This window comes from Mastigoproctus giganteus, chromosome 4 (genome assembly GCF_048544385.1).
Source record: "Mastigoproctus giganteus isolate SK-2022 chromosome 4, ASM4854438v1, whole genome shotgun sequence".
Taxonomy (NCBI): Eukaryota; Metazoa; Arthropoda; class Arachnida; order Uropygi; family Thelyphonidae; genus Mastigoproctus; species Mastigoproctus giganteus.
In genome coordinates, this window is record NC_143578.1 from 83,603,521 (window position 1) to 83,627,869 (window position 24,349).

The 24,349-nt window shown below is 36.9% G+C and overlaps 1 protein-coding gene across 1 annotated transcript in view; it reads right to left on the reverse strand.

Moving 5' to 3' along the window:
* Positions 1-24,349, reverse strand: part of asun (integrator complex subunit 13 asun) — a 409,288-nt gene that overhangs the window by 359,212 nt on the left and 25,727 nt on the right. Inside the window, exon 3 of the mRNA XM_090371642.1 lies at positions 795-997. Within this exon, the coding sequence (XP_090227768.1) occupies positions 795-997 (203 nt within the window). The remainder of the gene's footprint in view (positions 1-794; positions 998-24,349) is intronic.

The following is a 24,349-nucleotide window of genomic DNA, read 5'->3' on the forward strand; positions in this document are numbered from 1 at the left end:
CTAGAAAATAAATTATGCCAATTTAGTCAATAAAATGGTAAAAATTTAAGAAAAACTTCTCTATTAGCTGGAGCCATATAAACTTTGCTTACACTGAGCTAATCTCGATAAGCTTATCAATTATGGCCTTTACTAATAAATATATTTTGGCCTTTACTAATAAATAATCATTAAATTACAAATGGAGATATATAATGAAGATATATGTGTCAAAACATCTGTATTATACAAATATTACCATTAAATCAGCTCTATTAACCATATTGGTTCTTCTCCCTGAACACCCTACAGGCTAGAAAAGGGTGTACACTATCGGGAACAACAGATCTTATTTTAAATTCATTATATGTTTACATAATAACAATATATAACATGTATTATTAATGAAATAATATATGAATCCCATTTAAAAATGCATAGGCCCAGGAGTAATGCTGGAGTTTAGAATTAAACATTCTATACACATCTATATACAATCTTTCCATGTTTGTAGAGGAGACAGTCCAAACTACAAGCCAACCTGTAGGATCTACCTGTAGTAGATCCTACAGGTTGGCTTGACAATAGGTTTCTTCAAGTTTTTGTTGTCTCTAAGTTTTATCATTGAAAAATTTATCTGAGTTTATTCCAAGGCTGTTGAAGAACTGGAGAATATTGCCTAGGAACACATTCTTTAGACCTGAAAAGTGGTCTAAGTCAACTGTTTTCTTACTATAACTCTAAAGTAAGACATATAAACACATAAGAGAATTGTCCCTTAAAGAAAAAAAACTGAAGTAAAGATTAAAAATTACCTCTTTACTGAAGTTATACAGATAACTCGTCCTCTGTTCATTACTTTGCCTGCACTTTCTGTTAATGAAGTTCTTTTCTCGTGCTGAACCTCACTACACTGACATAAGACTTCAATTGCTGCAGTCAATCCATGTAAAATATTACAATCTCTGGAATTAACACCTACCACTGGTGCTCCAACTCTTGCTAGTTCTATCATTAACTACATGATAATGGGAAAAAAAAAATACCTTATTAAAATTATGTTACAAATACAATTAAAATCAGTTAATGATTGAATATAGTTGACAATGTGTAATGCTTGAATATACATCAACAACTAGACTTACAATCCCATTAGTATGTAAAATTCTAGATGCAATACCACCACTTAGCTTATTGGTGGCTTGAAGTGGTGAAACCCATGTTTAGTCTCTAGAGCAAAGTTTCTGGCACCACCCCCCCATACTTCTCCTTCAACCCATGCACGGTACTATAGGTTTTAATACCTTTGTGTTTGGGGTTTTCATAAAAAAAAAAAAAAAAATTTAATGGGATTGAAAGTTTCTGAAATTTGCTAATAATTCTTCTCCCAGGTCCCAACTTCTAACTGACAAGCAACAGTTGTTGCACTGCGTTCATCATGTTTGTATTAAAATGATGAATGAACTGCATTCATCAATGTATTAAAAACAACCCAGAATCATTAAAAATGATTCTGGGTTGTTTTTAATACATTTAATACCTTACTATGTTACTGATAGCCCTTTACAATTTATAATAAAAAACAATGGAATTATAGCATAATAATTCCATTATTTTTATTTCATTAGGGATAATACACTGGAAAATAGGCCTAAATTAAATTAAAGTTAAAGCCCAGAAATGTAAACTTATACCTCCCAATCCCAAAGTTATAATAAACATTACTTGCTACCAACAGATGCTTAATTTCTAGACCTTGCAACTATAACTACAGTAAATCCTCATTAACAAATTTCTAAGGAGTATACAAATTATTTTTTGTATACGAATTTTATTACAATAAATATCCCTGAACATTATTTCATTCCACCATTAAACATTATTTGTTCAAATAAATTCTACTACATCTTTCTAGTACATAAAGATGCTGTGATCAAATCTTTGCCATTCGTCAGCTGATGGAGGAGAGGATCCGGTGTGGACAGCGAACCGTCATTGTTTTCATTGACTTTAAGTCTGCTTTCGACTGTGTCCACCGGCCTGCCTTATGGAAACTACTAGAGGTTGAACATGTACCTCGAAAAGTCATCACACTCCTCCAAACTGCATACAACGGTTTAACCAGCCAGGTGCGCATCCAGAACGATTTATCTGAGGAATTTACCATCCAAACTGGAGTCCGCCAAGGGGATGTAGCCTCCCCGTTGCTTTTCAACATCGTGGTCGACGCCATTATGAGGCAAGCATTCAGAAACAGACAGGGCATACAATATGACAAGGATCACTATGTGACTGACCTGATGTTTGCTGATGATAGTGCTATCCTTGCCGGTAACGACGCTGAAGCCACGGAAATCCTCTACGACATTACCCGCATTGCCCGGCCATACGGTTTGAAGATCAATGCTGGTAAGACAAAGGCCCTGACAACAGATGGGTCGCAAGCCACCATCTATCTCGAAGGCGTCCAGATCGAGCAAGTGCAGGACTTTAAATACCTTGGGTCGCTGGTCCAGGAGAAGAAAGTTGCATCCACCATGGAAATTCACAGCAGAATTGGACAGGCGGCCACTGCGTTCGCCTCGCTCAAATGGTGTCTGTGGAAGAGGACCAACATTTCCACAAAGACTAAAATCCGACTCTTCCGGACTTTGATCCTGCACATTCTTCTTTACGGATCGGAAACATGGATTTGTCTCAAGTTAGATTTGAACAAACTTGAGGTATTCCAAATGCGATGCCTGCGGCAGATATCTTGGGCATCTCTCTTCGCGACCGCATCACTAATGATACCATCCGCGCCAGATGCCAACAGCAACCAACCATTGCCGACCAAATCCAGAAGCGAAGGCTCAGATGGTTTGGCCACGTATGTAGAATGGGCACGAACAGAATACCATCCACACTCCTTTGGAGACAACGACCCACCCAATGGAGCATCCAACGGACCGCGCCTAGGAAAACGTGGGCCAAGCAAGTGGAAGATGACTTGAAGAGCCGACGTCTCGACCTTAACCAGGCCAGGACTGAAGCCATGGATCGTAAGGTATGGAAGAACATCACAGAGCAAGTCCGAAACCCTGCGGCACCTACAGCAGCATACTGGTTGCGTGGCCAACCGCCTCCCCCAGCTGCCAGCTAAGGACCAAAGAAGAAGAAGAAGAAGTACATAAAAGTAGCAATTTACACTTTATTTTAGTTTAATGTTGACTATAAAATGAATAAACAAATAAAATTACAAACTACATTATTGTTTTGAAAGCATACTGTATCGTATAAAATTTTGATAAACTACACTACAATAAACACAATTTATCATTATTTTGCACAAATTAATACAACTTTTTTTTTATTGAATATTTATTGGGTTTTTTTATATATACTGTATTTTTTTTTTTCAACATTAATATAAAAATTCAACTTTTATGCTAAAAATGTGTTGATTCAGTTGCACTAAATTCAATTAGTAACACAAGAGAACCATTTTCTATCAAATTGAGTTAGCATTTTTTACTTCTGTTATAGAATAAAAAAAAAAAAAATTTAAAAAAAAGTGGCCAGTTAAAAGTAGGTAGATCACAAATGACAAATTCATCATTTTACAGATCACATCATCTTTCACACCACCTGTGTTTTTTTTTTTTTTTTTTTTTTTTTTTTTGGGTGGCGAGGCAACAGAGGGTGGGAAACTGAATTCCTTTACCATACCTTCTAACCCCCCCCCCAAATGTAGCTATATTTGCAATATGAGTATCATTCATAATTTTCACATATGTAAATGAATAAATTTTAGGCATAGATGACTGAAAATAATTCTTTGTATTGAATTTTTCATAAGAAAATTTTGCTCGTGTAAAATTTACATTATATTCTTAATGAGGAAAATTAACAAGGATCTGAAAATATTTAGATTAAAATGATATTCACTGTAATGTGATTTTTTTGTAATAAAAAAATAAAATCATAAATATAATAATAAAATAACCTTTTACTGCATAACTTTTTTACTATTAATCTACATCTTAATCCAACAAAATGTCTATGAAAAAGAGAGTGACTCTGTTAGAGATGAGTCATTAATTAACCTAACAGCACTCTTTGAAATGGAATTTAGATACCTGAGAGAAATTTTGTGGATGCCGCAGTCCCAGATGTGGCAACAATATTCAATGGTAGGGCAGATTTGCAATTTGTACAGAGTGAACAGCTGTTTGGAAGAAAAGTAAACTGGGTTTTCTCTTTTGAGAGCAAAAGAGAAAACTTTTGCTTACACCAAGAAAGATTAGAAGTCAGGGTAATCCCGAATAGAGATATATGATCTTTCCTAGAAATCAGAGCGTCATCAAAGATAAGCATAGGAGCAGAAGAAGAAGAAGAAGAAGAATCCTTTCTGTCAGATATAAGAGAGGACTGAGTTAGAAGGACTGAAATCAATTAAGTTATCTTTGCACCACTTGAGAATTACCTAGAGATCAGCATTGAAGGAATTGGTAGTGGATATTCAAGAAGTTGAAGCTGTTTGTGCAGGGCAAGGTTTCTCAAACTGTAAGGTGGAATGCAATATGCTATCTTCAGCAAAACTATGGATAGGATTTCTGGTCAATGGAAGAAGATCATTAATACATAAGAGGAAAAGAGTGAAAGAAAGAATTGAACCCTGGGAAACACCAGCATTAGTGGAGAAGTTAAAAGACAGAGCGTTATCTATCCTCACCAGCAGTGAGGAAACCTGGATACCCAATTACAAACAATGGTTAAAACTGTTGGCTAACCATAAGAAGGAAGCTTATTTGGAAAACCTTTATGGCAAGCACAATCAAAAGCCTTTGAAATGTCAAGGGTAACTGCTTGAGTTTCACCAAATGTTTTCCTTAAATTTGTCCATAGATGAGTGACATAAGCCAGATAACTCTAGTGGATCGACACTAATGGAATCCATACTGGCGACCAATGATCAAATGGAAGGTTTCTAGATATTTTAAGAGTTGGTAGTTAATTGATTTCTCCATTACTTTAGAAACAGTATAACTAAGGGCAATGGGATGATAAATGGATGGGAGGGATTTTTCACTCTTTTTAGGAACTGGCCAGGTATGAATGAATTTCCAAGCACAAGGGAAAACACTTTAGCATTAGTAGAGGCATTTGATGTAAGAAAGCAAGCTTATGCAGAATCAGCCAAAAAAAAAAAAAAAAAAACAAACCACTTCCACTTCACCCCTCTGTTCGTTCAAAATACCTGTCCAGCTGAGCCTTAAACTTATTTAGGCTATCAACTTCCACGACAAGGGATGGAAGTCTGTTCCACCAACCAACTAACCACCCGCTGGCTAAAGACAAATTTCCGCACATCTATCCTACATCTGTCTTTCCTCAATTTGAATTTATGCCCTCTCAGGTGATTATTCTGAGCTAGAGAAAGAATCCCATCAGCATTGAGCATGCTCAAACCATTCAAGGCTTTATACACCTCTATCAGATTGCCTCGCTGGTGCCTAGTCTCCAGACACTGTAATTTGCAAAACTTAAGCCTTTCTTCGTAAGAGCACCCCTTTGTTCCATTCACTAATCTTGTTGCTCTTCTCTGTACTTGTTCCAGCAGCTCTACATCCTTCTTGAAATGAGGCCTCCAGACCTGTATACAGTACTCTAGGTGTGGGATGACCATTGCCTTATACAAGGGAATAATCACCTCCTTATCCCTGCTAGAAAAATTCCTATATATCATTCACAATACACCATGAGCTACTCTTGCAGCCCATCTGCACTGCTCATAGAACTTCATATCTGCCTGCACAACCATCCCCAGGTCCCTTTCATTCTCTACCACTGTCAGTGTAGTATCACAGAGTTGATACGTTGCTCTGGGGTTGCTGTTTCCCACGAGTAGTACTTTACATTTGTCAATGTTAAACTTCATTTGCCACCTCTCAGCCCATCTTTGCACCACCTCTCAGCCCATCTTTGCACCATTTAAGCAGTGCAAACTTCGACATTAAGCTTGATATACCATCATCAATATCATTTATGAATACAGAAAACAATAATGGACCCAACACTGAGCCCTGAGGGACTCCACTAATAACATTAGTCCACGACGAGCAGTGTCCATTGATTACCACTCTCTGTCTTCTCCCCCTCAGCCACCCCTTTATCCACAGCAGCAATTTGCCTCCAATGTCACACTGCTCCAATTTGTGCAGCAGTCTTCCAGGTGCAACAGTATCAAAAGCCTTTCTAAGATACAAGTATATAATATCAAAGTTATTCCCTGCATCCAGTTCCTTTGTGACTGAATCATAGTATCCAATCAAATTGGTCAGGCAAGACTTCCCCTTAACAAAACCATGCTGTGTCCGAGCTATAACTGAAGTCTTGTCTAAATGATCCTGCAGTGCTTCTTTAACTAGTGCCTCCAATAATTTTCCTGGAACAGAAGTTAAACTCACAGGTCTATAATTACTTGTGTCAGCCTTTGATCCTCCTTTGTGAATTGGGGTCACATTTGCACATCTCCAGTGTGTGGGTACCTCCCCTGAGTCCAAGGAAGCTCTCATATTTATGGCTAAGGGTTTGCTTACTTCCTCTACTGCCTCCTTTAATATAACTGGATAGATCCCATCCACCCCGGGTGCCTTTCTTGTGTTTATCTTCAACAATTTCTCTTCCACTTTACTCTCAGTTATTACAAGATTCTCTAGCTTACTGCTACAGTTGAATACACCTCTGGCTTTCCCCTCGCTAAATAACTCCTCATGTGTGAATGTCGATGCAAAATATTCATTTAGTTTGTTAGCTACCTGAGCAGGATCATCAACAGTTGACCCATCGATATCAAGTGGACCAATTTGATTCATCCCCTAACTTCTAGAGTTTACATAAGTAAAGAACTCTTTGCTGTTTTTCTTTGCATCCCTTGCCAAAAGATTTCTCGTAATCTGCCTTCGCCTGCCTAACCTCCTTTGTAACTTGGTTACAGATCAACTTATATCTATCATAGGCTTCTGTGTCATGTGTTAATTTGTATGTATCCCATGCATGTTTCTTCTCTGCCATATGCCTCATCAGTTTATCCGACATCCATTTAGGCCTAAACCTTGAACAACATTTCTTAGTTGGTATGTAAAGCCTAGTAGCTTCCAAGATAAGTTCTTTGAATGCTTCCCATTTTGCATTTGCTGTTGGTAACATCATCAGTTGGTCCCACTGTAGTCCATCGTAGTTGCCTTTACGAAAGCAATAGCCCTTCCCTTTACCCCTAATGGTAGTTACCTCTTTGAGTAAATCCCACTTCAGCAAACTGTGATCACTGCCACCTAGTGGTTCATTTATCTGCAGATTCTTAATGCATGAAGAATCACTGCTGATAATCAAATCAAGAGTATTCCTTCCTCTAGTTGCCTCCCGAACATGCTGATGTAGAAAACAATCATCCAATAAATCCACAAAAGCCTTGCTAGTGTGTGAGTGACCAGTCCCCAAATTCCAGTCAATATCTGGGAAATTAAAATCCCCATTATAAGACTCTCTGATTTACTGGCCCACTCTACAGTTTCTTATTATACTCATCAGGGTCATTAGGCCTATAGCACACTCCTACTCTCAATTTTGAGCTCCCAATGCTTATGTCACACCAAACTGACTCGACACTGCACTGTCCCGCGATGTCCACTGGCTTCACTTCCTTGGATTTTATGTATTTCTTAACTAATAGCATAACCCCTCCTCCCTTCCTATCCAGTCTATCCTTTCTGTAGACGTTGTACCTCCCCAAATTACAGTTCTGCATTCCTTATATCTGTGTGACACCACGTCTCTGATATCCCAACAATATCTGCCTTTGATGTTTTGAGCAATACCTCAAATTCATTAAATTTATTTACTAAACTCCTAGCATTGGTGTACACGCAAGTATACATGCACCTATTTCTATTCTTAGCTACCCATCACAACCCATGTGTTTACTTGTACCGCAATAACTCCCAGCAGTCTCTGAAATATCCTGCATCTTGTTTTTCAGGCTTCTGCTCATTCCAATAGAAGCAGTGCAAGAATCTCTTTCACCTCTGCCAGTGGCTACTGTTAATCTATTCGTCTTTGTCTCCCCCAAGCTAGCAGTTTTCCGACCCACCTAACACTGCCTCGATAGCATCAGCAAATATTCTTGCACCCTTTCTATTCAAGTGTATCCCATCCCTGTAGAAGCAATCTCTCCTGTTAACAAGTACAGTCCAGGCTGAAAAAAATTCTACCCCTTGAGCCGTGCTCAATCTTTCCAGGGCCGAATTGATCGACAAGGCTCTCTTCATATACTCCCTCCTATCATGTCTGGGCAGAATTGCAGACACTTTCAAATTCAACACTATTTCACGGCTTTTTTTCAACAGTGACCTGTACTTGTTAAGCAATTCTGCCGGTCTCCTACTCTTCACCTTTTGTGCCCTTAAAAGATGATATCAGCTCTACAACGTCATCAACCTTTGCCCCTGGCAGACATAACCTGGTCCTGTTCCACCTATCCTTTTTACAAAGCATGTTCCCCGTTTCCGTGACAATAGAGTCACCAACAACTACTAGTTCCTTTGGGACCAGCACATTCTGCCTTGGGGGTTGCTGTTGTGTTGCGCGATGACCAAGTGCAAGCTCTGGCGTTGATGTGGGCAGCTGAGAGCTTGATGGGCCCCTCAATTTAGTTCCTTCAAGGGCATACACCCTGTCCTTCAAGCTCTCATATAGGCCCATAAGAATGCTGAGTTGTTGCCTGATTTCGATACACTCCTTGCATCGCGCACACACAAAGACATCCCCCATGGCAATATCATGTCCCGTTCCTGAATGCTCCACAAACATCATGCAAGCTGTGCATTTTAGAAGGCTGTGATTCAGAAGGCAACTGGCCCCCCTCACTTCTCCTCTGAGCCACAGCACTTCCATTAGCTTGAGCCTTTTGTTTTGCAGCTCTGGTCTGAGTCATCTTTCTTTTAATTTAAATAAAATTTCAATTTCAGTTTATAACCCTAACTTGTCTCCCTACACAGTTATAACGGGATATATATTTTTTAGTGTCAAGTATTAATTATCTCCGAGTTCCTTTTATAAAACTTCCGTATCAGTTATGTATTAATTAATTATGTTACGTTTGTAAACTAAGTCGGTATATGTATTTATTTAAAAGTACAATTTAAATGCCAACGAAGTTCAACAAGTTTAATAGATTGTACCGATCACTGAAAATATTATAAGCTATACTATACTAACGCTATCTAGGTTCGATATATAACGATCGTATGACAAAGACAAAGGCGGGAAGTTACAAACGGTCAATCTATGGACACTTAAGTATTAATTAACTTTCAAATCTCACTGTCTCGATTCAGAATAAACTAACGATCCTTACTAGGTCTATAAACTACTTACAAAAAATAATTTGATGTAAAAAATATTCAATAAGCGGCTAAATATGGATAAAAACTTCTCGTTCAGCGGAGTTGCGACTTGTAACACGTGGATACCCTTACCGATTCTTTTATGCAATTGCAAGGCCGAGTAAAGAAAAAATATGCCAAATTAATCAGAAAATCACAAAATAATGCTATACTACTAAATTTAAATCAAAAGTTTTAGAAAAACAATAATTTCAAATCAATAAATAAGAAAAATCCACTTAGCAGCTTTGAACACATCTGGCCCCTACTAGCCTCGTCAGCAGACCACTTTTGGAATAAGAAAGTGAAGAAAGGTGACACTGACGGGAGTAAGTTCAGGAGCACAGGTTTTGAGAACAAATGGAGAAATACCATCAGGACATGGAGCTTTCTTAGATTCAAGATTGTTCAAAATCCTTCTGACATCCTTTTGATGAAAGACTACAGAAGGCATTGAATGCAGTGTACTGGGAATGGTAGGAGGTGGTTTTCCAAGATCATCAATATACAAGTTGGAAGAAAAGTAGGATGCTAGCAGGTCAGCTATCATCCTACATAAACCAGATTTTCTGTAAATCAAGACTAAACTGAAAACAGCATTGCTGAGTTGGTGCTACTAAGTAATGTGCAGCTAAAAGCACCTCCTTGTCAATGATAATTGCTAAAGTGAAGTTTTATAAACAACACATCAATAAACTTCAGTTAATTAGAACTCTAGTGGGTCCTTTCTCTCCTATAATACCACTGAGTGAGAGGTGTAATATGCAGCAAATGGCATGTGACTGTAGCATTTTATAGTTGTGGGCACAGGAAATTTGTGCTCACAACTGCAAAATGCTTGAGCATGAGAAGCTCCCAAATTCCTGCTAATTAGTAGCTCCATGGAAAGTGTTTGAAGTTAATAGCACTAATAGCACTATTAACTTTAAATGTGGGGGCAGGGGGGATCAAAATATAGAGTGCATACAATTCTGAGCAAGCACTGAGTGAATTGCACTATAGAGGAAGACCAACTGCACTCAAGTTGTAACCTAAACATTATATAATGGAATAATTATGTCTTTTTTTTGTCTCTAGGAACATTCCTAGAGTTCAAGGAATATTCTAGAATGTTTCACACTGTTCAGAAGATTTAGAACATTATTTTATTTCATAGTAGTAAAACCAGATATTGAAGCAAAATATTCTAAGTGCCTATTTCTATTAATTTGGGAAAAAAAGCTTCCGTTTTTTTGTAAGACAAAAACGGAAGCCTTTTTTTCCCACCTTTTCCAAAGTACCTTAAAGTACCTTTTCCCCCATCATTTTTGTCTAATTTTTTTTTTTTTTTTTTTTTTATACTGAACTTGCATATGTATTTTTCAGTGAAAACATGAAACAGCAAATAAATAAATAAGAAATATAAATATAAGATGAACAGGTATACACTGCTGTAAACACATTAAGATTAAATCAATATATTTGTTAAGATTTAATAAATATATTAAAATTTAATGTGTCCTTCTTGAACCTGGACAATTTATTGGTAGAATATCTCAGTATCTGTTTGTTTGTTTGGGTTTTTTTTTTTTTTTTTTAAATCAAAACTTTTTATTTCATAGTTTTTATATCAAATTTTTATTTCAAATTTTTTATTTAATATGTTCATTATTTACAAAATAATGATTGTATGAAATAGAAAAACTGGCTTTATAATCCCCACATTTGTTGTTGCTGCTACTAAAACACATGAACAAACTGCATTTCCTATGGTTTGTTCTTATTTACTGATATTTCATGCTATTTAAGTGATGTACAAGCAATATCACATTGCTTTAGCTATTTTTTACTTTAATCAAGTGCCTTTTTACTTCAGCAGTCAATTATTTTCTGTTTTATGGCAAAACCAGAGGCTGAATAATTTTGTTACACAGTTTGATGGTAATCTATTATCTACCGACAGCACAATGTTGTGTTGAAATATATTCACATAAGCAGATATTTCTGCCAAGAGGAACTTTGTTTCTCAACACAAATGCAATTTGGATGACTGGTGACAAGAAGACTGACTACCGAGTTTGTTTTCACTTAATTCATACTAAGTGTTTGTTAATGCTCACATTTCCTCTGATTTCCTCTGAGAAAATACAAAGGAAAACATTTGAAGTGTGTGTACTTTAATGTAGAACTGAAAAAATGTCTTTGAGGCCTCTCACATGATTTCAACGACCCATCTTTTGTCTACTTGGTCCTCACAGCTGAACTTCCCCATACCTTTCAACAAAAGTGTTTCCTTATAGTTGCTGTGTAAATGCAAAAAATTCAAGATTGATTACTGTAATTATATGCATGTGTTGAAATGCAAGAATTTAAAATTAATGCCATCTCTCTTGTGCAATTACTGCACTGCACTGGCTTTGCTTTATGGCAGCACCTCCAATTGAAGCATGCAGGTTTTACTAATAATTAAAAAAATATGTTTTTAATATAAAAAAGGGATTTTTTATAGATATGTTCATAACAGATTGAAAATAAAGAAGGCATCAAAAAGTAAACAATTTTGAATAATTTTTGCCCATTTTTAAGGTACAAAAAAATAAATGGGGTAACTTTATAATGAGTGCATGTTTGATCCTCAAAAAACTCTGGAATGACCAGTTAGAGATTAAGAAAAAATTATCTGGACACTTAAGCTCATGTTTCACAATTAACTGGGAATGAAGTTGACAGCAAAAATATTTGGATTTCCACTGAAAAGAAAACCAGTGCTGTGGAAAGATATATTGCCAATATCATCATTGGAACTATGCAGACATTGTGAGCATATAGAGATAGACACTCTTAATGATTTCTAATTTTACCTTAATGAAAACAGTAAGTAAGACTGTTTGCTTTGATACCACTTACCAAAATGACTTTACCTCTGATGCTGACTCAACTATACATTGAAGACAATGTGATTATTCTTTCTCACTAGAAAACATTACATTAGACAATTCAAAATCATTAAGGGAATGACACTACAAATACGATGAACAGTTTCTTTCCTTTTTTTTTAATGATCTAGCTTCGGGTTCTTCGGGTTTTTTGTCACAGATGACTTCGGGTCATCTGTGACAAAAACTGCTAATTATTAAACAAATTCCACATCCAATTTAAGTTTGATATTCCTATTAAAACCTATGTAAGAGGCCATCTTTTATTTTCGTTTAACACTTAACTAGATTCTGGAAATGAGGCTATCTGTGATGTAAGCTTGTAAATTCAGGCCATTTTCTTTTAATAATTTTGTGTAAATTTTGTGTAATCTAATTTTCAGTAAAGGAATAGTTTTAAGTACCTTAATTATCCAGATTTATTATTTTTGTATCCATCTAAATATTTAGAAAGTTGAAGGTTAATATACCTTAAGCTTTTGCTACTACTTGTTTGTGTGTGTAAATACATACACACACAAACACACAATAGAACTTCACAGATCCAAAATGCTCGGGATACAGCTTATGCTAGGTATTTTAAAATTCCAATTTTTTTAAGGTTATGCATATTAGCATTAGTTGAGGTATATGATGCAAGAAAGCAAGCTTAGGCACCATCAGCAAAAAGAAAAAAAAAAATTGATTCAAAGAATCAATTCGAATCTTTGAATCAGATTCGTAATCTGACTAAGAGCAAGAATGGACTGTTATATTGTAGAATTATGAGGTGATATTTGCAACCCTTAACATTTTCATATCTGTATTTGTTTTAGCGTTTAAATTATGCTAGCAATAGATTATAACTAGTAACAGGTGAATATTATTAAATCTTATTTAATAAAATTTAATACTATTAATTACCTACATCATTACTTATATTAAAAGATGTACTAACATTAACATTTCAATTTAATTTATATGATTACTATTAACACCAATGTGATATTTTATTCTAATTTCATGATCTGACCACCTTATTAAGAACTAAAACAAGTCAATAAGCAACCATTTCAAAATCAGTTCATGTCTTTCTGGGTGCTGGGTGAGTGAAATTCTAGTTCAGTAAATTGTTATTTTAATCCTAGTATTATATATGAGATATACCCAATGGACTTTGCATTTCAATCATGGATTACTAAATTTGTTATGGCGCCTCCGTAGCCAGGTGGACAGTAGCAGCAGTGCATAGCAGATGCTTCCGGGGTTTGAGCCTTTTGACCCCCAAATGCGGAAAGGTCAGGGGAATATCCCCGAAGCAATATGGCCTTAGTTGCTAATGCTCCTAAAAACCAAATAACATAACAACAACAACAACATATTTATTATTATTATAAAGTAGTAATATTATAGAATTACTAATCAGCTGCTGATTATCTTTCAAAATTTATACTATATTTAGCTCTATAACCACACCCAAATACATAGGAAAGTAAAATTGATATTGTTCCATAAATAACACTATTCTATATTATGTTTTTCTGTCTTTATTGCCTGCAGAGCATATTGTCCTCTCCAGAGACAGTGACAAGAGGTTTTGGATCTTTACAAAAGACTGTGTTCATTCACGTCCACCTAACTAAGAAGGAGAATCTGTTATACATTAAAAACTCTAAGGAACTATTGTAAATAGTTTAAAAACTATTTAATTCCTTCTTCAGATAACATATAGTCTCAATTAGTGACCTTGTGATGAGTGAATAAAAGTATTGAATCCAAATGAGCAGGGGAAAATAGAGCGCAGAAGAAAACTTATGACTGAAAATGTAACTTTCATTAGATGTATAATATCACTTCCTATTACTTTGTCGCATTGGCCCAATGCAGCATTTCATTAAAACCCTAAAACTTCACTAAAACTTCAATTTCATTTCAACATTGGCAAATGCAGCCCAGTATCATCATCATCATCATCTGTCATCGTTCCGCAATTCCACGTGTCAGCGTATGAAGCCTCGCCACCATGTCCTGTCCGTGCACTTCTCTCCATCAATTGATTTCACTCCAGTTTCTTCCTCTCTTAATGACATTGGTCTGTATCATGTCCTGTCACCTCATTCTTGATCTCCCCCTTGGTCTTTTGTCCCTTAATTGTAAATCAAACATTCTTCTTGGCAAACATGTCTCATGAATCCCCTTGACATGTCCAAACCATTTCAAACAGGACCTTTCAAGGGAATTCAAAATAATTAGCTATAAAAGGAGTTCATTAAGCAGAAGTCCAATTGAGTAATTTAGAATATTCTATAGATTTTCAACCTGAATTCTCTCCCTAATCACATGATTTCTAACTTTCTCGCATCTTGCCTTTCTGGCCATGTTTCTCACAAATCTCATTTCTGCCCCGTGAATTCTGCTTTCATCCTTTTCTCTCATAGTCCAAATTTCAGATGCATACGTCACAACTGGTATGTAATAGGCCTGATATATAGCATTCTTACATCTAAGTGGTATTTTCCTGTTCCAGACAGATCTCTTGTCTGCCTATAGAAATTCCTACCTGTTTGTATCCTTCTACTTTTTTTTATGAAAACCCCAAACACGAGAGGTGTTAGAACCTATAGTACTTAGTACCAAGCATGGGTATGAGGTTCAGCAGACAAAAGAAGATATTTGTTGACATTATACTTGAACTTCTGTAGACTGCCATTTTAAGGAAAAAAGTAAGAAGGAAGGTTGTTGCAAAAAACAGCAGTTGAATGAATAAACGAGGAAGATAAAAAACTGGTCCTGTGAGTTTGAAGTTGGACAGTAAATGGACGTTGGCTGGTGACGGCACATGTTCAGACTTTTGAAAGAGGGAGGGGAAATTATAGAAGACAATTCAGAAGAACATTGCCAATGAAAGTATCTGCAGAAAAGGCATGCAGCAGAAACAGAACATCTATGACACAGAATGGAGAGACTCTGTAAGAGATGTCATTAATTAAATTAACTCTGTTAGAGATAAGTCATTGTTAACAGGAGAGACTGCTTCTACAGGGATGGGATACACTTAAATAGAAAGGGTGCAAGAATGTTTGCTGATGCTATCGAAGCAGTGTTAGGTGGGTCGGAAAACTGCTAGATTGGGGGGATACAAGGACTAATAGATTAACAGGACCACTGGCAGAAGTGAAAGTGATTCTTGCACTGCTTCTATTGGAATGAGCAGCAGCCTGGAAAATAAGATGCAGGATATTTCAGAGACTGCTGGGAATCTTTGGGGTACAAGTAAACACATGGGTTGTGTTAGGGTAGCTAAGAAAAAGAACAGGTGCATGTATACTTGCGTGTACACCAATGCTAGGAGTTTAGTAAATAAATTTGATGAATTTGAGCTATTGCTCAAAACATCAAAGGTAGATATTGTTGGGATTTCAGAGACGTGGTGTCACACAGATATAAGGAATACAGAACTGGAATTTGGGTAGTACAATGTCTACAGAAAGGATAGACAGGATAGGAAGGGAGGAGGGGTTATGCTATTAGTTAAGAAATACATAAAATCCAAGGAAGTGAAGAATTGGACACTGCACTGTCCAGTCGACATCGCTGGACAGTGCAGTGTCGAGTCAGTTTGGTGTGACATAAGTATTGGGAGATCAAAATTGAGAGTAGGAGTGTGCTATAGGCCTAATGACTCTGATGAGTATAATAAGAAACTGTACAGGGAAATAGAGTGGGCCACTAAATCAGAGAGTCTTATAATGGGGATTTTAATTTCCCAGATATTGACTGGAATTTGGGGACTGGTCACTCACACACTAGCAAGGCTTTTGTGGATTTATTGGATGATTGTTTTCTACATCAGCATGTTCGGGAGGCAACTAGAGGGAGTAATACTCTTGATTTGATTATCAGTAGTGATTCTTCATGCATTAAGAATCTACAGATAAATGAACCACTAGGTGGCAGTGATCACTGAAGTGGGATTTGCTCAAAGAGGTAACTACCATTATTGGTAAAGGGGAGGGTTATTGCTTTCGTAAAGGCAACTATGATGGACTGAGGGAGTATTTAAATTCTATACAGTGGGACCAATTGATGATGTTAGCAACAGCAAATTCAAAATGGGAAGCATTCAAAGAATTTATCTTGGAAGCTACTAGGCTTTACATACGAACTAAGAAATATTGTTCAAGGTTTAGTCCTAAATGGATGTCAGATGAACTAATGAGACATATGGCAGAGAAGAAAAATGCATGGGATACATACAAATTAACACGTGACACAGAAGCCTATGATAGATACAAGTTGATCTGTAACCAAATTACAGAGGAGGTTAGGCAGGCGAAGGCAGATTATGAGAAGTATTTGGCAAGGGATGCAAAGAAAAACAGCAGGGAATTCTTTACTTACATAAACTCTAGAAGGAAGGGGATGAATCAGATTGGTCCACTTGATATCGATGGGTCAACTGTTGATGATCCTGCTCAGGTAGCTAACAAACTAAATGAATATTTTGCATCGACATTCACAAATGAGGAGTTATTCAGTGAGGGGAATGCCAGAGGTGTATTCAACTCTGGCAGTAAGCTAGAGAATCTTGTAATAATTGAGAGTAAAGTGGAGGAGAAATTGTTGAAGATAAACACAAGAAAGGCACCTGAGGTGGATGGTATCTATCCAGTCATATTAAAGGAGGCAGCAAAGGAAGTAAACAAACTCTTAGCCATAATTATGAGAGCTTCCTTGGACTCAGGGGAGGTACCCATGGACTGGAGATGTGCAAATGTGACACCAATTCACAAAGGAGGATGAAGGGCTGACACAAGTAATTATAGACCTGTGAGTTTAACTTCTGTTCCCGGAAAATTAATGGAGGCACTGGTTAAAGAAGCACTGCAGGATCATCTAGACAGGACTTCAGTTATAGCTCGGACACAGCATGGTTTTGTTATGGGGAAGTCTTGCCTGACTAATTTGATTGGATACTATGATGCAGTCACAAAAGAACTGGATGCAGGGAATAACTTTGATATTATATACTTGGATCTTAGAAAGGCTTTTGATACTGTTGCACAGGGAAGACTGCTGCACAAATTGGAGCAGTGTGGCATTGGAGGCAAATTTCTGCTATGGATAAAGGGGTGATTGAGGGGGAGAAGACAGAGAGTGGTAATAAATGGACACTGCTCATCGTGGACTAATGTTATTAGTGGAGTCCCTCAGGGTTCAGTATTGGGTCCATTATTGTTTTCTGTATTTATAAATGATATTGATGATGGTATATCAAGCTTAATGTCCAAGTTTGCAGACGATACGAAGGTTGGCAGGGTTGTCAAGCACACTACTGACACTATGCTGCTGCAATAGGATCTGGAAAGGTTGAGCAGATGGGCTGAGAGGTGGCAAATGAAGTTTAACATTGACAAATGTAAAGTACTACATATGGGAAACAGCAACCCCAGAGCAACGTATCAACTCTGTGTTACTACACTGACAGTGGTAGAGAATGAAAGGGTTGTTGTTGTTGTTATTTGGTTTTTAGGAGCATTAGCAACTAAGGCCATATTGCTCCGGTGCGGTGGTCATTCCCTGACCTTTCCGCATCCTCCGTATTTGGTGGTGACGGGCTCGAACCCCGGTCTAATCAAGAAGCGTGTGCTACGCACTGCTGCTCCTTCCCACCTGGCTACGGAGGCGCCGAGAATGAAAGGGACCTGGGGATGGTTGTGCAGGCAGATATGAAGTTCTCTGAGCAGTGCAGACGGGCTGCAAGAGTAGCTCATGGTGTATTGTCAATGATATATAGGAATTTTTCTAGCAGGGATAAGGAGGTGATTATTCCCTTGTATAAGGCAATGGTCGGGCCACACCTAGAGTACTGTATACAGGTCTGGAGGCTTCATTTCAAGAAGGATGTAGAGCTGCTGGAACGAGTACAGAGAAGGGCAACAAGATTAGTGAATGGAACAAAGGGGTGCTCTTATGAAGAAAGGCTGAAGTTTTGCAAATTACAGTGTCTGGAGACTAGGCACCAGCGAGGTTATCTGATAGAGCTGTATAAAGCCTTGAATGGTTTGAGCATGCTCAATCCTGATGGGATTCTTCCTCTTGCTCAGAATAATCACCTGAGAGGGCATAAATTCAAATTAAGAAAGACAGATGTAGGATAGACGTGCGGAAATTTACCTTTAGCCAGCGGGTGGTTGGTTGGTGGAACAGACTTCCATCCCTTGTCGTGGAAGTTGATAGGCTAAATAAGTTTAAGGCTCAGCTGGACAGGTATTTCGAACGAACAGAGGGGTGAAGTGGAAGTGGTTATTTTTTATTTATTTATTTATTTATTTTATTATTTTTTTTTTTTGGCTGATGCTGCATAAACTTGCTTTCTTGCATCAAATGCCTCTACTAATGCTAATGCTAACCTAACTGCCCTCTTCTGAATGGAATTTAAAAGCCAGAGAGAGTTTTTGGGGGTACCACCTCAGATTTGGTAACAATATTCCACGGAAGGTCGGATTTGTGATTTGTAGAGAGCGAACAGCTGTTTGGAAGAAAAGTAACGCTGAGAGCGAAACAGAAAACCAAATTTTTTAAATGTAGAGGAAACAATATTTTTAATATGCTTGTGCCAAGAGAGATTAGAAGTCAGGGTAATCCCCAAAGAGATATATCATCTTGCCTAGAAATCGGAGTGTCCTATGATAAGCATAGGAGCAGAAGAATGCTTTTTGCGAGATATAAGACAGGACTGAGTTTTAGAAGGACTGCAATCAATTAAGTTGTCTTTGCCCCACTGGAGAATTACCTGGTAATCGCATTTAAGGAATTGGTAGCAGATATTCAAGAAGTTGAAGCTGTTTGTGCAGGGCAAGGTTTCTCAAACTGGAAAGTGGAATGCAATGTACTATCAACAGCAAATTTCTGGATGGGATTTCCAGGCAATGGAAGAAGGTCATTAATATACAAGAGGAAAAGATTTGAGAAAAAGAACTGAACCTTGGGGGACACCAACATTAGTGGAGAAGTTAGAAGCAGAGAGCCATCTACCATCACCCTCAGTGAGCAGTCAAAGAGAAAACTGGATAACCAACACGATGAAATCGCTTTAAAATTGGGTATCCCTGCCAGTAGTGTGTCAGCCATTCTGAAACACTGTTTCAATTCTCAAACTGTTTGAGGAAACAGGGCCCATTGGAAGCGTGCGAAATTAAACATGTATGAAAATGCGGACAAAGCAGTTTTTAAGTGGGTGAAGTTGATTCGAGACCAAAACATGCTGATATCAGGGCTATTAATAAAAGAAAAGATTATGGAGTACGCATCTTTTCTGGGGAATAAAACTTTCCAAGCCAGTTCTGGTTGGCTGGACAAATTTAAAAAGTGCCATGGCTTACTTGAAAAAGTTATTTCTGGTGAAAGTGGGGTTGCAATTGAAGAAGACTGTACCCAATGGAAAGAAACAGTTTGGAAAAAATTATGGAGGACTATTAGCCCAAAGACATTCAACATTGATGAAACAGGTCTATTTTTTAAATGTTTGCAAAACAGGACACTGACTTTTAAAGGTGACAAATGTGTAGGTAGTAAAAATAGTAAGGAAAGAATTACAGTCTTGAGTGGTGCAAATATGGCTGGTAATGAAAAACTGAAGCTTTTGGTAATAGGCAAAAGTAAACAACCACGATGTTTCATAGGAGTAAAGTCATTAGAGATGGACTACAACTACAACAAAAATGCTTGGATGATAAGTGAAATTTCTGAACAGTGGATTTAAAATTTAGATAAAAAGATGACGAAAAAAAAACAGAAAAATCACATTGATTGTCGACAACTGCCCTGCTCGCCTTCACTCGGTAATTTCGAAATTTACAAGTGTGAAGCTTGTTTTCTTCCCACCAAATAACTCATCTAAACTGCAGCCAATGGACCAAGGCGTTATCAAGAATTTGAAAATGCACTACCAAAGACGCATACTGAAAAAAATTATACTGAGAATAGAAACCAACCAATCTATAGATTCAGTTATAGATTTGCGGATGTGCATATCTATAAGAATTGTTTTGCAAAAGCAGGTTTTGCTAAAATGCCAATTAACAGCAATGAGAGGGATGAACTGCTACAAATTGAGCAATGTTGGGACGAACTCCAAGCGAGAGGTTTGATCAGTGCAGAAATTGTTCTTGAAGAATTTTTAGGAGCTGATAACAATGTCATAGTAGCTGAATACCCGAGTGACTCCAACATTTTGGAGAGTATTCAAAGAACTAGTGACAATATCGATGATGAGCGGGATGAAAATTAGGGCAACGGATGAGTGTAATGAGTGCAACATTAAACCTTCCAAACATGAAATGTTGGCAGCATTTGAAACTTTGCGCCAAGGCCTTCAGTGTGAAGAAAATGTGCCAGAAAATATATTTGAGTGCTTAAACAAATGCGAACATTTTTATGAACAATGTACAGTAAAATTCAGCGTACAACAAAAAATAACTAAATATTTTACAACATAATTCTTAAAAGTGTACTAATATATTGTGTGCATCATGTAAGTAGTCATTTCTTAATATGTGTGTATTAATAAATTGTTTTAAAATGTTAGAAAATTTATTCATTCCCACTTATTTCTGATTTATTTCTCATATTTCTGAGTTGAAGTACAGTATTTTTCATTGTTAAAAAGGTCAATTTCTTTATAACAAAATTTCTGTATAAATGAATTTTTTTCAAGAGATGATTGATTTCGTTATATAGAGGTCTGATTGTACACTGAACAGCTCCTAAAAAGAGGCATGCTTATAGTTTCTTTAGGGCTGTCCCCCTATAAAGTGCAGCAGTAACGAGTGTGTGTGAGTGTGTGCGTGCATACGCATAATAAATTTATGATTATTAAAGCACAGTGAAGTGACTAGTTTTCAATATTATTCAGCTTAAATATTATTATATAAATTTATGCATCTCAAGTGGTGAAATGATTCGTCAGGATATCTCACTATTAAGAATGTGTGATAAGGTTTTAATGGATCCTGCAAGCTGGATGGAAGAGTAAAACAGGATTTCCAAATATTTGACTGCTGGGGGACATTCAAGGATGTGTTTGATTATCAGCTGGGACTAGCAGCCTGTACACTGAGGAGGGTTCTCTCCCATAAGTTAAAAAAAAAAAAAAAGATTTTAATGGAAATGACCGAAACAGGGTCTCACCAGAATCACTCCTCCTCTTCTGTTTCAGCTGAAACTAAAATACCATAAATGTAGTTTATTTTGTATTTGCAGGAGTTTATTATTGCTTTGATTTCGCTACAACTTGTTGTGATTGGGACCATAATTCTTGTATGCTGTTTTAATAATGCTTTTATAATCTGCGTAGGGCACTTTGGGTGATTGGAAGGTCCAGTCAGGTTGTCTGTCAGCATGATCTTCATATTCATTCCCTGGGATGCCAACAAGACACAATATCCAGCAAAAGGTGACTATTTGGTTGCAAGTTCAGATGAGGAATAACCTAGATCTGATTTGCTTCACGATGGGATGAGAGAGAGAAAAAATATACTGAATGGTTGTAACTGCACTTGAGTCTGTATATATATTATAGCTTGTTTGATATGGTGATACTTATGTTGTCAAGGGCTAGTTTTATTGCAAATAATTCTGTAGTGTAAATACTGTATTCTTTGGAAAGGGATATCACTACCAAAGGTGGAAGAAAGTGCTACAGCACTCACTGCTGTATCTGTTTTAGAGCCATTAGTATGAGGTAGTTTCTTTGAATTTTACTAAAGTTAGTAGGGTGGTTGGCCATGGCAGCTGAACACATTGTTGGTGTTTGGCAGGCTGGAGGAGGTTATGTGGTGGAGTACGGTTTGAAGACTATTTTCATTACATGCCTGGGTCCACTGGTCACCATTAATCAATGGTTCGATAAGAACACTTACTTTCTATCATCACCAATCAAGTTCACCTGTTTATGATGACAATGTATCCAGACAACTCCAGTATCTGTCAAGAAGAGGAAAATAAATACTTTTACTTTTTACAAAAAAAAGTAATTGTTTGCTTATAAAAAAGGAAATGCTAGATATTTTATTACCAAATTAAATATATGATGCAATATAAAAATCAAAACTAATGTTCCAATTTAGTTTATTTAATTGGTAAATTCCTTCCTGGTGACGTGTTTGTTTATTTATATCTATCATTTATATCCCTTCATTCAATATTTGTAGGAGTTAAAATGAAAATACACACACAAAAAACAAAACACTTACATCTGGATTTGACCATGTATACCCAAAAATAATAAAAACATGTGGTTATATTTTTAAATCCACTACATTACTGGTTCAACTCTTACTGTTATGCTTATAATATCCTGATTTATGATATCAGTTAGTCGTTGGTGCAAATGCATCAATTAATTTCTTATTTAAAAATTAGCTCAATAAATTCTGATTAATACTGTAAATGTGACTACTTGTTGTGACTTTTCAAACAATAAATTATTTATCTTTGTAGATGACAAGATTGAGGTAAATATCGTGAACAAAAATATATTCAAGTATGGTTTTGATAAATATAAAGACTATAGATCATTTTCAAGAAATACCTATAAGAAGAAGAAGAGAAATTGTTGAAGCTGAAAGTAAATAAGGTACCTGACACTGATGGAATCTATCCAATTAAATTAAAGGCAGCATAAGATGTAAGCAAACCCTTTGCATTATTATGAGAGTATCCTTGGATTAATGGGAGACCCTATAGATTAGAGATGTCTCCCAATTCAATCAAAGGCAACAAAGGGTGAAGGGAATAATTACAGACCTGTAAGCTTGACTTCTGTTCCAGAGGAAAATAATAGAGTAACTGGTTAAAGAAGTAATGCTGAACCATCTAGATAGGAAAACAATATATGGAAATCACAATACGGATTTGTTAAGGGCCTGATCTCATTTGACCTATCTGATTGCTTACTATGATGCGGTAAAGAAATAACTGCAAAAAATTATTTTGGCAGCATATACTTACATTTCAGGAAAGCTTTTGATAATGTTCCACATGAAAAGGCTATTGTACAAATTGGTGCAGTGTGACATTAGGAGTTAGCTACTGCTATGGATAAAAGAAAGGGTGATTGAGTTGGTACAGGTCTGGACTAATATTATCAGTGAAGTGCTCCACGGTTCTGTACCAGGCCCATTTTTGTTTTCAATATTTATTTAATGAAGACATATCAGGCATAATGGTGGGGTTTTTTTTTTTTTAATGTAAACCCCAAACACGAGAGGTATTAGAACCTATAGTACTTAGTACGATGCTTGGATTGGAGGTTGAGAAGATGAAAGAAGATATTTGTTGACATTGGACTTGAACTTCCGTAGACTGTAATTTTCAGGAAATACGTATGAAGGAAGGTTGTTTCAGAAAACGGCAGTTGAATGAATAAACGAGGAAGATGAAAAGTTGGTTCTGTGAGTTTGACGTTGGACAGTAAATGGATGTTGGCGTGTGGCGGCACGTGTTCGGACTGTTTTGAAAAAGAGAGAGTGGGAATTATAGAAACTAATTCAGAACAACAGTGCCCATGGAAATATCTGTAGAAGAGGCATGCAGCAGAAACAGCACATCTATGAGACAGCAAGTGGAGAGACTCTGTTAGAGATGAATCATTAATTAACCTAACTGCCCTCTTCTGAACCGAATCAAAAACCCTGAGAGAGGTTTTGGGGGCACCGCCCCAGATGTGGGAACAATATTCCATGGTAGGACGGATTTGCAATTTGTAAAGAGTGAACAGTTGTTTGGAAGAAAAGTAACGCTGAGAGCAAAAGAGAAAACCAAGTTTTTTAGATGCAGAGGAAGCAATATTTGTAATGTGCTTGTGCCAAGAGAGATTAGAAGTCAGGGTAATCCCCAAAAGAGATATATCATTTTGCCTAGAAATCAGAGTGTCACCAAAGATAAGCATAGGAGCAGAAGAAACCTTTTTGCGAGATATAAGACAAGACTGAAATCAACTAGCCCCATAGCCCCACTGGAGAATTACCTAGAGATCAGCATTTAAGG